The following is an 11,935-nucleotide window of genomic DNA, read 5'->3' as shown; positions in this document are numbered from 1 at the left end:
GGAAAAGCAATGTATGGTTATCTGTATCCTTAAGCTTCTGATCATTTTATCTGTAAATCTTTGACCTGTTGACCTCTTCAACCGGTAATGATCTGTGATTTTATTGCAATTTTTGAATAGCAATATATTATCCATAAATTGCTTTAATATCGTAAATTGTTTTAACCCTTCTTGTGTTAGTTATCTAATGAAGATGTTAATCTACTCCTTTTATTAAGAATTTTGGCATTCTGCATCGTGGTACTGATATCAACTTTGTAGAGTCAATGGTTAAAATTTCAGCTATTCCTGAATAATTTGAACAATTTAATTATTTTCTTCTTCTCATTTGATTTTTTTCTTTCTAGGCTGAGATCCTGAGCATGTTTGTGGCCATCTTGCGTAAGAGTTACCTCAACCTCCAGGCCTGTTCAGAGGTGTCCATCATAGAGAAACTGGTTCAAAGGTTACCAAGCAGTGATGAAATGATTGCAGGTAAGTCCGACCTAGCCCGTGTGCCACCTCCACGCATTTCTTAAAGGTATAGACCAGTTCTGGTCATGCGATTGCATTGTGAAAGAAATGTTGGGGAATCGCTCAGAAAAGGTTGATCATCTGGCATATAAGTATTGGTGATTTGGTGTGTACTGCAAGGTTCTGGAATCATCAAAATGATAAGAAATTTGGCCGAGTCTTGGTAAAGTTACAAGCACGTTACACAGAAAGATGTATATGGGACTACGCAATATCTATCCAGGCCAGATAGATATGATAATTTACCAAATCGTCCCTATTTTCATGAAGTGACGGTAGTGAATGAAAATCGCAAACAATTTGCGTGCAGATTTTCCTCACTACCGTCACTTCGTGAAAATAGGAACGAAATATATCAATTAGTAGGCGGTTTCCCAGCAAAATTTGTATCATCACGCAATAGTCAAAACATATGCTTTCACAAGATTGGTAATAAGAGCCTCCATTCTATTTTTTGAGAGGGGGGGGGGGGCATTTCCAAAACTGGTCTTTACCTTTAACCCTTGCAGTACTACGGGGAGGTCATACTGCCCATATTTTGATTCTGCATCTGATATATTGGGATAGAGAAATGCTTGTCTTTCTTCTCAAATATTCTGGAGATTCTAAATTTAGAATTAATCGAAATCATCCAAGTGATTAGTTCAGTTTAATATCAATGAACCCTATTCTGTTAATGGACAATAAAAAAGGAAACTATAATTAATAACCTGTCTGTCAATAACCCTTTTGATTGATAAATTCTATGTAATCCTGTTGGCATTGCAAGGGTTAAAGCCACGGCACACTTATATAATCTGACTGCGATCTGATATTGGAAAAAATTGTGCCTGCAAATAGATGGGAGCTTTATCAAATGTGCAATATCCGGTGATCAAATGTGCATTATCTGCTTTGGTTGGACATAAAATGCACGGTTTGGGGAAGCGCACAGTAAATTGTAGAATAGTGCAGGTCAGGTTCTCTACAATGGGCCAATCAACTGCCTAGATTATTCATATGCATAAGGCTCAGTTCAATACCATGATCAGAAAAGGCAAGAAATCAGAAAAATCTCTAGTATTCATCTTTTATTCTCTCTCTCAGCAAATCTTCCCTTTTTGAATAAACCTTGTGATTGCACTTCTACTTTCAATACATTTTCTTTCATACTTCCTCTCTGTCTGTCTCTGTCTATCGTTTTTCATGCCCACTTTCACCTTGCCGTACCCAGTATCAGTAGCTGTGTATAGTTTCATCTCCTCCCTCAAATCCTTCTGATTTGTCTCTCTAACATCATCCCAAATCCCCCCATCTCATGTGCCCTCTCCTACCCGACCCACTACCTCAGTCATGTAAACACACCTCCGCCGCCTCTACCCCCCATAATCCTTTTCAACTTTCCGCAAATGAACTGAGCCCGCTTTTCCCGCGTTGAAATTAGTCACGATAGGGTAATGCGATGAAGATGAGACACATTAAACATCATCATTGGATGCGGTGAAGATGAGACACATTAAACTTCATCGGTAGGCCTGACTTCATCGTTAGGCCTGTTTTCATCAGCTCGAGATTGCCAAATATCCCGTTATTTGAACTATCTCGATCGCAATTCATCCAGTTAATTTGCGTCTTAATCAGCCCAAAGTTGCAATTAGCGGGATATTTGGATGAGATAATCATCCCAAGATATTTTGGGCATGTTTGCAAAATATCCCGCTATTTGTCCGATGCGACTTCACCAGCCCGAAGACTCGCACTATGCGCGAACGCTGAGCGAAATATCTTGAGCCCGATTTTCAAGTTTCGAGGTCAAGTCTCGAGCTGATGAAGACGCAGTTTGTAACTTCAGGATTATTTCCCAAATCAGAAATAGAGGGCTATTTGGCAATCTCTAGCTGATGAGGACAGGCCCATCGCATGCAATGAAGATGAGCTTCATCTCTGATGAGCCATCATCATCATCTCCCACTAACAATAATCACCTGAGTGTATGATGTCCTGAGCCTGTGACACACTTTGATAATCAACCCATTGGCAATCATGCTTTAGATGTCTCGAGCTTGAGCCTGTGGAAAATGTGTGTTTAAATACCAAACTTTAACCATCCACAGCACAAAAAGAGTTAGTTCAACTATTGGTAGCTGTCAGATTTGGAGTTGATTTTAATACTAATAAAAATTAAATTATATCAGTTTTTAAAACACCCAAACAAAAGTGGTATTTACATCACTGACAACGATATTTTGTTTCACTAAAAAAAAAAAAAAAAGGAATTGTTCACAGCCGGATGACCTAGATATAAGCTATACATGTATACAATGAGATTTCACTGCAGTAAGAAGGAGGGCGGGGGAGGGAGGTGGGTGCTCCTAACTTTGTCATCCGACAAAGTATCCTCAGGCTTGAAACAATGACACAATGATCGGATTATATGACCCCAAATCCAGACAAACCTGAGCTTTTTGTGGTTAGAAAATCATTGTTTTACCTATTGAACCAACATCTAGGACGCAGGTGTATAATCAGACACACCATGCCCAAAAGCAACACATTGCTGGTCTAGACACTATGCATAAAAAAGGCTGCGAGAGGTACTCATTGATTTACTTAAATTTGTCCTCTGCTTATATTTTGTGGTTCATGCTGAAATCTGGTGAACCACATGATTTAGGTTGAAGTAGGGAGAGAGACCATTATATTGAGTTATATGTTCTTTATAGAATAACATACATGATATTGTCAAGAATAAATGTTGCTGATATCTTTATGTAATATACATGTAGCATGGCAGTTTTATGCTGCTTTGAGGTACAGTAAACTTCTTATAACAGACAACAACATTTGATTTTCATATAAATACAGATCATAATGTTATATTGATTAAAGGAGATGTCTACAGAAATAATCAATAAACATGATTGCAATTCAATCAAGAATGTTTAGAGAATATAATCAATCATATATTATCCTGATATAAATGATATGATTTGTACAATCAAGAGGTAATTAAATTAATTTATATGATATTGTTTCAATGAGTTCTTGGCATACAGCCTTTAAAAAATAATGTTTTGAGAGCTGGTCGTTAATTTACTCCAGTATAAGGCATTTCTTGAACATTTCCAGTGCTAAAGCAATAATTTACAAAGCCCTTTGGAAGCGCATAGGGGCGTTATATAATGTGGTATGCGCTATACAAGAACAAATTATTTTTATCGAATATTCTATGACTTTAATACTCAAGATTCTTGTAAGCTTACATTATTTTGGCCCCATCCCCTAAAAATATTCAAAATGATTATGTCGATTGACAAGTGTATGTTGAAGTTTTCTGTGGAAATGCAGAATAAAAAGTGACATTAACATAAAGAAGAATTTTCGACAGATGAAGATGAAAATCAGAAAGTTTACAGAAAGTGTGAAAAGAATTTCATAGACATAATAAGTTGAATAAAAGTTTTTAATTTTTTTTCTTCAGCAGTATTTCCAATAAATGTGTTGATATGACAACATTTATTACAAGTTCTATATTTCCACATCTCAAGAGGGTTATAATGCAACTCTTTGTGAATTAAATATAAAAATCTTAGTATTCAGGAAAACAAGCAGTTATATCATCTTTAATTTGGAGAAAAATATGTATTAGTTTACCCCATTGAATGTGAAATTAAGCAATCAATCTAAGACCTTATTAGATTTGACAGAGATGTGATTCAATTCTAAAGCTATTTGCTACATGAATTGTTTTATCAGGCTTGAGTGCAAAATAAGCTTGTCTGGAGCGTGGGCTGTTCTAACTACTATGGAAATGTTTTTTTGCAAGCAATGTGAGCTTTTGAAATAACATAGATTTTGAATTGGTGAATGCATATGCTTGAGTTTATGCAAAAGTTTGGGATAGCGTGGTGTTTTGAGATATAAAATGAAAGTAGTTGAATTGGGAATGCAATCTATTTTTTTTTAAATGAAAAAAATCCACTGACCTGATAAAACCATTTGTAAGATTAAAAAACAAACAATAGCAGTCTAAAACAAAATCTCAAGAACATTTCAAGGATGCAAAGGAGATGGTTCTTCATGTGCAACATAAGGGGAAAAAAAGGAACCTAAAAAAATAATGAGTTTTCTGTCCATGTATTTCAAGGAACTCTTTTGGTAGTTTTTCAGTCTCATCAGTGCCTTTGATTAGGCAACTAGATATTGGCGCTTTATAAATACCTGGATTGGATCTGTCAAAACTTTGGTTGCCATTTGCCCTTTTGATGGCGCACCATGATATTGCAATGTTTAATGAAGAAATAGGAATCAAAGCACATTTGTAAAGATTTACTCTAACACCATTAATCTTTTTCTTTCCTTTTTTCAGATTTGCTGATAGAGATTATTGGTGTATTATCCAGCTATAGCATCTCAGTCAAAGAACTGAAACTCATCTTCAGAAGTCTCAAAGGTGCAGATAATAAATGGGTAAGTTTGAATTCAATTTAATTAATTTGATTTGCCAATCCATAGCTATGGGATTGTGTATATTTTGGCACTGATTTATGTGAACCGATTCATATACATCCCCTTTGCATAAGCCCAAGCATTGCATATGCTGGTTTACAACAGAGTTAATGAAATCTTCCAATTTTTTTTATGATTTCCATTTTACTGCATACAGATTTAAGTGGTAAAAAAGAAAAATAGCCACAGTCATGGATTTGATGAAAAATTGCTGCAGACTATTTTATGGGTTGTCTTTGCCTTCAAGGGCATTCTGAAAATTAGAAAAAGAGGAAAAATCTAAATTTTGATTCCTGTAAAGTTGACCAACAAGGTACTTTACCTTTGAAAACGGAAGAAGGTTATTATGTTTATCTTTCATAAGATAAGGTGAAATCGATGTCTTTTGTCTGCGGCTAGCAGTGAACGTGACGTCATCTAATGTACCACTAGGATAATGTGCCGCATAAACAACTGAATTCTTGTCCTTGTTTTGGAAACGAATGATTGATCTGTGGTTTCGTGTTGGTTGCTATTACTTTGACAAATGTTATTGCCGGATATGTGGCAACTAGGCTTTGAAAGTGGAATGGAAATAGAAGAAAGGAGAAAGAAGTGGAACAAGGACAGTGTTGCCCATAATTATGTGGAGATGTTTTTTGTGTGCTAGGTTTAGAAAAATATTGCCAGATAAAAAAGGGGAGTGAGAAGAAATTGAGAAAAGGAAAAACCCCAGAGATGAGTGGGATAACATATAAGAGTGTGTGTGTGTGTGAGAGAGAGAGAGAGAGAGAGAGAGAGAGAGAGAGACAGAGAGAGAGAGAGAGAGACAGAGAGAGAGAGAGAGAGAGAGGGGGGGGGCGGGAGGAAGAGAAAAGGGGAATGGGAATAGAAGAGAGAGAGAGAGGCAGTGAGTCGGAATCAGGAATAGAGGAGAGAGAATAAGTTCACAAAAGGGAGATGGTGAGAGAAAAAGATCGGGGGGGGGGGGGGGGGGAGGGACTTTATTTAAAGTTTATGTAACCTTTCCTTAAAGAGTTCAGAGAAATTGTTCGTAGAGGGGAAGGACAAAAGAGAAAACAAAATGGGAGGAGGAGGGACTTTATTTGGAGTTTATGCAACCTATCATGAAATAGTAGAGAGAAATCGTTTGTAGAGGAGAAGGTTGATAGAGAAAAAAGATAGAGGTATGGGGAACTTTATTTAGAGTTTATGCAACCTATCATGAAAGAGTAGAGGGAGAGAGAGAGAGAGAGAGAGAGAGATTGTTTGTAGAGGGGAAGGTGGAAAGAGAAAAAAAGATGGAGGAATGGGGAACTTTATTTAGATTTTATGCAACCCATCGTTAGAGATTGATACGTGGTAGTTTTGGGGGATATTTGAAGCAAGTAGAGAGTGCTAATGGAACGCTGGCAATTAGAGCATTGGTCTGTACATCCATCATGGGCTAGTCTATCAGTGCAGACCTTTTCATTTTAGACAAATGTTATTAAATCATATCATACATGTAGTATTAATATCATTGCCCTTCTGGCTCTCAACAGACAATACATTCTATTGAAACTTGCAGATGATCATTATTAATTTTCAATTTGTACTTAATTTTTTCCAATATTGTTTTTGAAAATATCTACATCTATAGTAGTACTCTTCTCTGTATTACTGCTTGATCTGGTAATTGAAGTGCTGGGTGTTTTATTATAGCCTGAATATCAAGACTAAGCAATGATAGGGTCATTGGGTCATCTCTATTCCTGAGGTAAATTGGGAAAAGTAGTACTTTTGAGAAACCTACAAGGAATAATTTAGGATATTTTTGGCTTTATTCATGGCAAAGCTGGTGGTATTGATAATTTCTTGGGACCGGATGGGTTTCCAATGGCGACATAGATGGATCATTCTAACACCTGAGAATGGCAGGACGAAAGAGAGCAAAGGGAATGCCGGGAGAGTGTCGGGAGAGCTGAGTGGAAGCTAGAGGAAATAAAGAAAAAAACAAGCTTCATTGATTTGATAACAGATAGAGAGGGAAGAAAGAAGTGGAAGAATTACATGTTTAATTAGGAACAATGCAATAAGTAAAAAGACTGTAGAAGTAGAAAAAGGGCAAATTTACTGCAACCAAAGATTGAGAAATTGATTAGAAATGGTAAATACTTAAAATAAAAAAGCCGCAATAAAATGCAGAAAAATAATGTGAAGAGGGTAAAAACAGAAGTATAGAAGTACAAGAAAATGAAAAATAGAATGTAGGTGGAGTAAACAGAGAAAATAAGGCATCATTTCTTTAAAAATATATTAAAAAACAGATTAAACAAGTAAACTTTCATAATAATGAAAAGAAAAAAGAGGAGAAAGAAGGAATATTTGCAATTAATGGAGAAAGAAAGCAACAAAAAACCTTACCTAAAATGAACCATTCCTCTTGAAAATAATTATGGGAAGATAAACAAAAGAAAATGAACAAAGAAAATGAAAGAACAGGACAAAAACGAGGTCACAAGAAAAATATAATATTGACTCAAATAATCTGATTTTCTGACACAGTTTATGGATTAGTTTGCACAAAATCAGCTTTAGCAGGAATTGAAGACTCTTAGCTTAGAATCCGGCATCTTACATGACCACCCTTGAACAGAATAAAACGGTTGAAGTGTATATGTAATTAGAGAAAAGAGAACAAGGGAGCTTTAGGGGTCCATTTGGGTTTTGAAAGTCTAAAGTGCTTGGGATGTATTGTGAAGATAGAAATGTGCTCTTCGTTGTATGGTCTGGATGGAAATGTAAAGGTAGAGAAGATTAGCCTATATAACAAGGATTAAAGGGGAGATCCAAACATGGAACTAAATATGGTGTGAATCTGTGAAAGAGGTGATTTAACACAAAATTTGATTCTCTTATATTGTAGTATTTGGTTATAATCATGAAGTTGACATATGATAAGTTTTGTCTAGAAGCCAAACAATAAAAGTAGTTTTCATACAGTATTAGATTACCAATTTTGTTACCAGTTTCTCTGACCCATTTCCTATGGGGAGCAGGTTAGTTACATTGATAAGCCTATGGGAATGAGAGAATTGAGAAGTCAACAGGTTTTTTCATAACCAGTTTCATTGGGAGTTATACAGTGTATAGGGATTTTTTCCTTCCAAGTGTCCTTTGGTCATCTTATACCACTTGTGCTACAAGAAGAGATTAAAAGTGTGTAATGCTGGATAGCATCTATAGTACTTACCAAACAATTTAATCCCTTTGAAGAAAAAAAATCATATGCCTTGGATGTTTGCTACCATTGTTGCAACCAGTTAATGAAATTTGATATCTAAATTCATGATTTTAGAATGCTGATTGTCATCATATCAGTAGGTTTTATTTAAAAACTCTCATTTTAGATTCGTACAACCAAGATATTCTTCACTATTAAGGGAGTGGTTTCTAGCTTTAAGAGTAAATGCAGAAGGTAATGCATTATTAACTGACATCTTGGATGCAGCGCTGTGTTCCTATAGGGACTAGATGCTCTTAGATACTTGTGCCAATTCATTTACATACCAATTGTTGATCGCATTCAAAAGGCATAGATCGTCTGCAGACAGCTAAAAGGGCATTAAATCTATGTTAATGGATAGGAATTAAGGTCCTTCTGGCTCTCAGCTGATGAGATGGAGCTTTAGTTTACTGGAAGACTTGAGGGGGATGCATTCTCATTGCATTAATGCATGGCTGTGCGTTGGTGTTCGGTTTTTGTTAGGATGAAAGAGAGATAGAAAAATGGGGGAAGAAAGAGGCAGAGGGAAAGAAAGAAGAGAAAGACATAGCCAGACAAAGAGAAATAGAAACGGGGAGCAAGACCAGGGAGACAACAACTTGTAGAGCCATCCAGACATACACTGTAGGAATATTGTGAGTTATGAGACAATTATCGGGGGAGGAAGGGGGGGGGGGGGGGGTAAATGTTGATTGTAAAGAATTAAAGATGGACTTGAAAACATTAATAAGGTCATAGGTAGGGGGAAAAAAGAAGAAAAATTATTTGTATCAATCTGAACATTTTCACATGATATTGGATTGTTGAACCATAATTCTGGTAAAACAATTGAACATATGATATATATATATATATATATATATATATATATATAATAATAATGCATCATGTCCTCTTTTATTAAAAATCACCTGTGATCAAATAAACTTCATAAAATAATCAGAACCTTTTGTATAAGTGAAGTAGAGATGAATGTATGTGATCATCTAAAGAAGAAGCCCCTATTACTCCTGTTATGTTGACAAGATCAATCCCAGATCAACATAAGACAAACAAAAATTACCTTTCCCCAAATGACCGTGATGTACTTGAATTTATCTGTTTTCTTTTCAAAAGTCAAATTCGTGATGTGACTGAGGTATTACTGATAAAAAAAAATCCATGATGAGTACCTTTGAAGGGCAACATGGTGTAGAATGTGTTTCCCTTGGGGGAGCTCATGTATGTACATGTAAGTGAGGTAATGATGGAGTGATGCTAAATGATGCAAAATGATGCAACATGTACAACATGTACGTGTAACGAATATGTTTTTCAGAGTCAGTTAAAAGTGAACCGGCAAAAAGATAGCAAGACCTAAGCCTGAGAGGAGACATGGTGAAGGAAGTAATTATGAGATTATTGAGATAAATCATTTGTATTAAAATTAACCACTCGTTCAAAAGATTTTGTTGGTATTAATTTTGCAGTCCTTTGTACCTTAAATTTTCTTATATTCTTTAAATGGAATTGCTCATGTTTTACACACACACACACACTCTATCTCGCTTCTGACACTTTTGACGTTGTTCCTTTGTCTTGCATGATCCCTTCTGTAAAGAGAATATAAAGTAATGTCATTTAGAAAGATACAGTTCATCTGTTTAAATTTTATGAACATCTTCAATTTCTCTCCGTGTGTTTATATCGCATAGGGCAACATCAGAAGTGGTAGATGCTCCCTTTTTGTAATTTGATGATTTATATGGAAAAAGGTGTCTTCTAAATTCAGGCTTAAATTGTCAATGCAAATAGGGCCAAGATTGATGAAGTTTGAGTGCACATTTGTATCAAGTGAGCTTAGAATTGATGTGTGTTGTCAGCCTTGCATATCATGGGGGCTCGATTACACCTCAAGTGTTGCCGTTAGAAAGTTTGAATTGTTTTCCAATGAGCACATGAATGTCGCGCATAGTGCGAACTGGAAGGTACATTACCTTTGTTAGCATATCGATATTGATGTATGGCAGTATGCACCCCGCTCACATGAAGCATTAATCCACAATGAATAATTTAGCGTTTAGAGTGCTTGCATCCATACATAAGATGAAGTGTTGCATCCGCCGAAGTGTGATTATATTCTATTTGTATTGAAATCAGTCGCGGTAGTTTAATAGCATCATTTCTCAAGTAACAAAGGCAAGAGGGACTGACGTTCTTCATCGGTAGATCATAGGAAACTGCAAAAATTTGCATTGTATAATTTTTGTTCTTGAATGTACATGTAGATTGCAAAACTATTTGCGAAAAAGGGTAAAAAGCGTCAAAATCAAGTTATATAATCAACGAACATTCAATAACTATGTACAGCCAGAAGTGTGTGTTTATTAGAAAACTTCATTTACATGGTAGATGAATATTTTGTTTCATAATACATTTATTTAGGCATATAAGAATTATTAAAAATATGGAAAAAAACATAAGAAAGGTACATGGAAACAATATATATATATGTAATTGTACTAGTATTTATTCATACATTAACAGTGTAAACATTAAATTTTTGGTTGCTCCACTCTCTACTAACTTTCCATGTATGTAGGATTTTTGTATGAACGTTCAACATTCATATACGTAGAGCCAGAAGTATGTTAGCTGTATGATAAATAATGTGATCTTTCAGGCTCCTAGAACAAATTAACAAGTGGTTATCTCTTTTAAACAACTAGTGGGTTAGTTCTACCTTTACATGTCCATCCGCCTCGTTTGTATCACCTGAAAATGAAATGATCCGTTCACACGTGGTCCCATGAGGATGTGACGGATGATGATAAAACATGCATTCAAGATCTACAGGTACCGTCTCATTACACCTGCATCATTGAATGCTTGATGAGGAGTCCCTCTGGTACTGTACGTGCGTGACAATCGGACTGCCCCTGTTCACATTTGGGGGTCCCTCTGCAGTGGTTAGGCAAAATACTGAAGACCCTTCCAGCAAAAATAAATGATGCGTTTTGTTTTCTAATTAAAGCAAATTGATTTTGAGTAAATTATTGTTGTTTTAGTAGTAAAATGAGACCTGAAAATGAGCTTAATATACATGTGTATGCAGTGGCGTAGCGGTAGCCTGATTCCAGATGGGCACCAGTATTACAAAATGAATTAAACCTCAGGTGGGGGAATATGGGAGGTTGCCATTTTATTTTTGTAAATACCGGTAGCTTACCCCTCCCTTTATTATCTTTGCAATGCAAGGGGGGGGGGGCACACACCTGTTTGGTAAGTTTGAGCTACATCACCGTGTATACATGTACATTTATTTATTCATTTACAGAATGAATTTGTTAAAGAAATTATGTATACAGCTTTTAAAAGTATGTACGCATATTTCAAAGTTATGAGTTATCATAATTTGTTCAACAACCTCTTCAATATTCAAAATAATTGATCAACAGAGGGACTGGCTGTTTTGATTATGACCGTCGATGATACTTAAGAGACACCAAAGTACCCTTATGCACTCAATTCATCTTATTGGTTAGGACCACAAGTGGGCAACTCCACAATGGTCATGTAGTGCGTTTTGATTATGTAAAGCATTAAAGTGTTATGAATTTTTCATTTGTACAGCAAGACATGTTGAGACGACTGCATTGTGAAACCTGAAATTGCATTTCCTGCGTTCAAATAAATGCAGTGTTTTGA

At 35.8% G+C, this 11,935-nt stretch overlaps 1 protein-coding gene across 8 annotated transcripts in view; it reads left to right on the top strand.

Annotated features, from left to right (window-relative positions):
- The first annotated feature begins 347 nt into the window (after nt 1-347).
- Nucleotides 348-11,935, top strand: part of LOC577084 (neurobeachin) — a 77,624-nt gene continuing 66,036 nt past the window's right edge. For all 8 annotated transcript variants that reach the window (XM_030980649.1, XM_030980654.1, XM_030980653.1 and 5 more), the window contains exons 1-2: nt 348-474; nt 4,862-4,962. In XM_030980649.1, the coding sequence (XP_030836509.1) occupies nt 363-474; nt 4,862-4,962 (213 nt within the window). In that variant the 5' untranslated portion in view covers nt 348-362. The remainder of the gene's footprint in view (nt 475-4,861; nt 4,963-11,935) is intronic.

The sequence above is a fragment of the Strongylocentrotus purpuratus genome, unplaced genomic scaffold (genome assembly GCF_000002235.5).
Source record: "Strongylocentrotus purpuratus isolate Spur 01 unplaced genomic scaffold, Spur_5.0 spur5_scaffold_11, whole genome shotgun sequence".
Taxonomy (NCBI): domain Eukaryota; kingdom Metazoa; phylum Echinodermata; class Echinoidea; order Camarodonta; family Strongylocentrotidae; genus Strongylocentrotus; species Strongylocentrotus purpuratus.
This window is presented reverse-complemented; position numbering and strand designations above follow the sequence as displayed.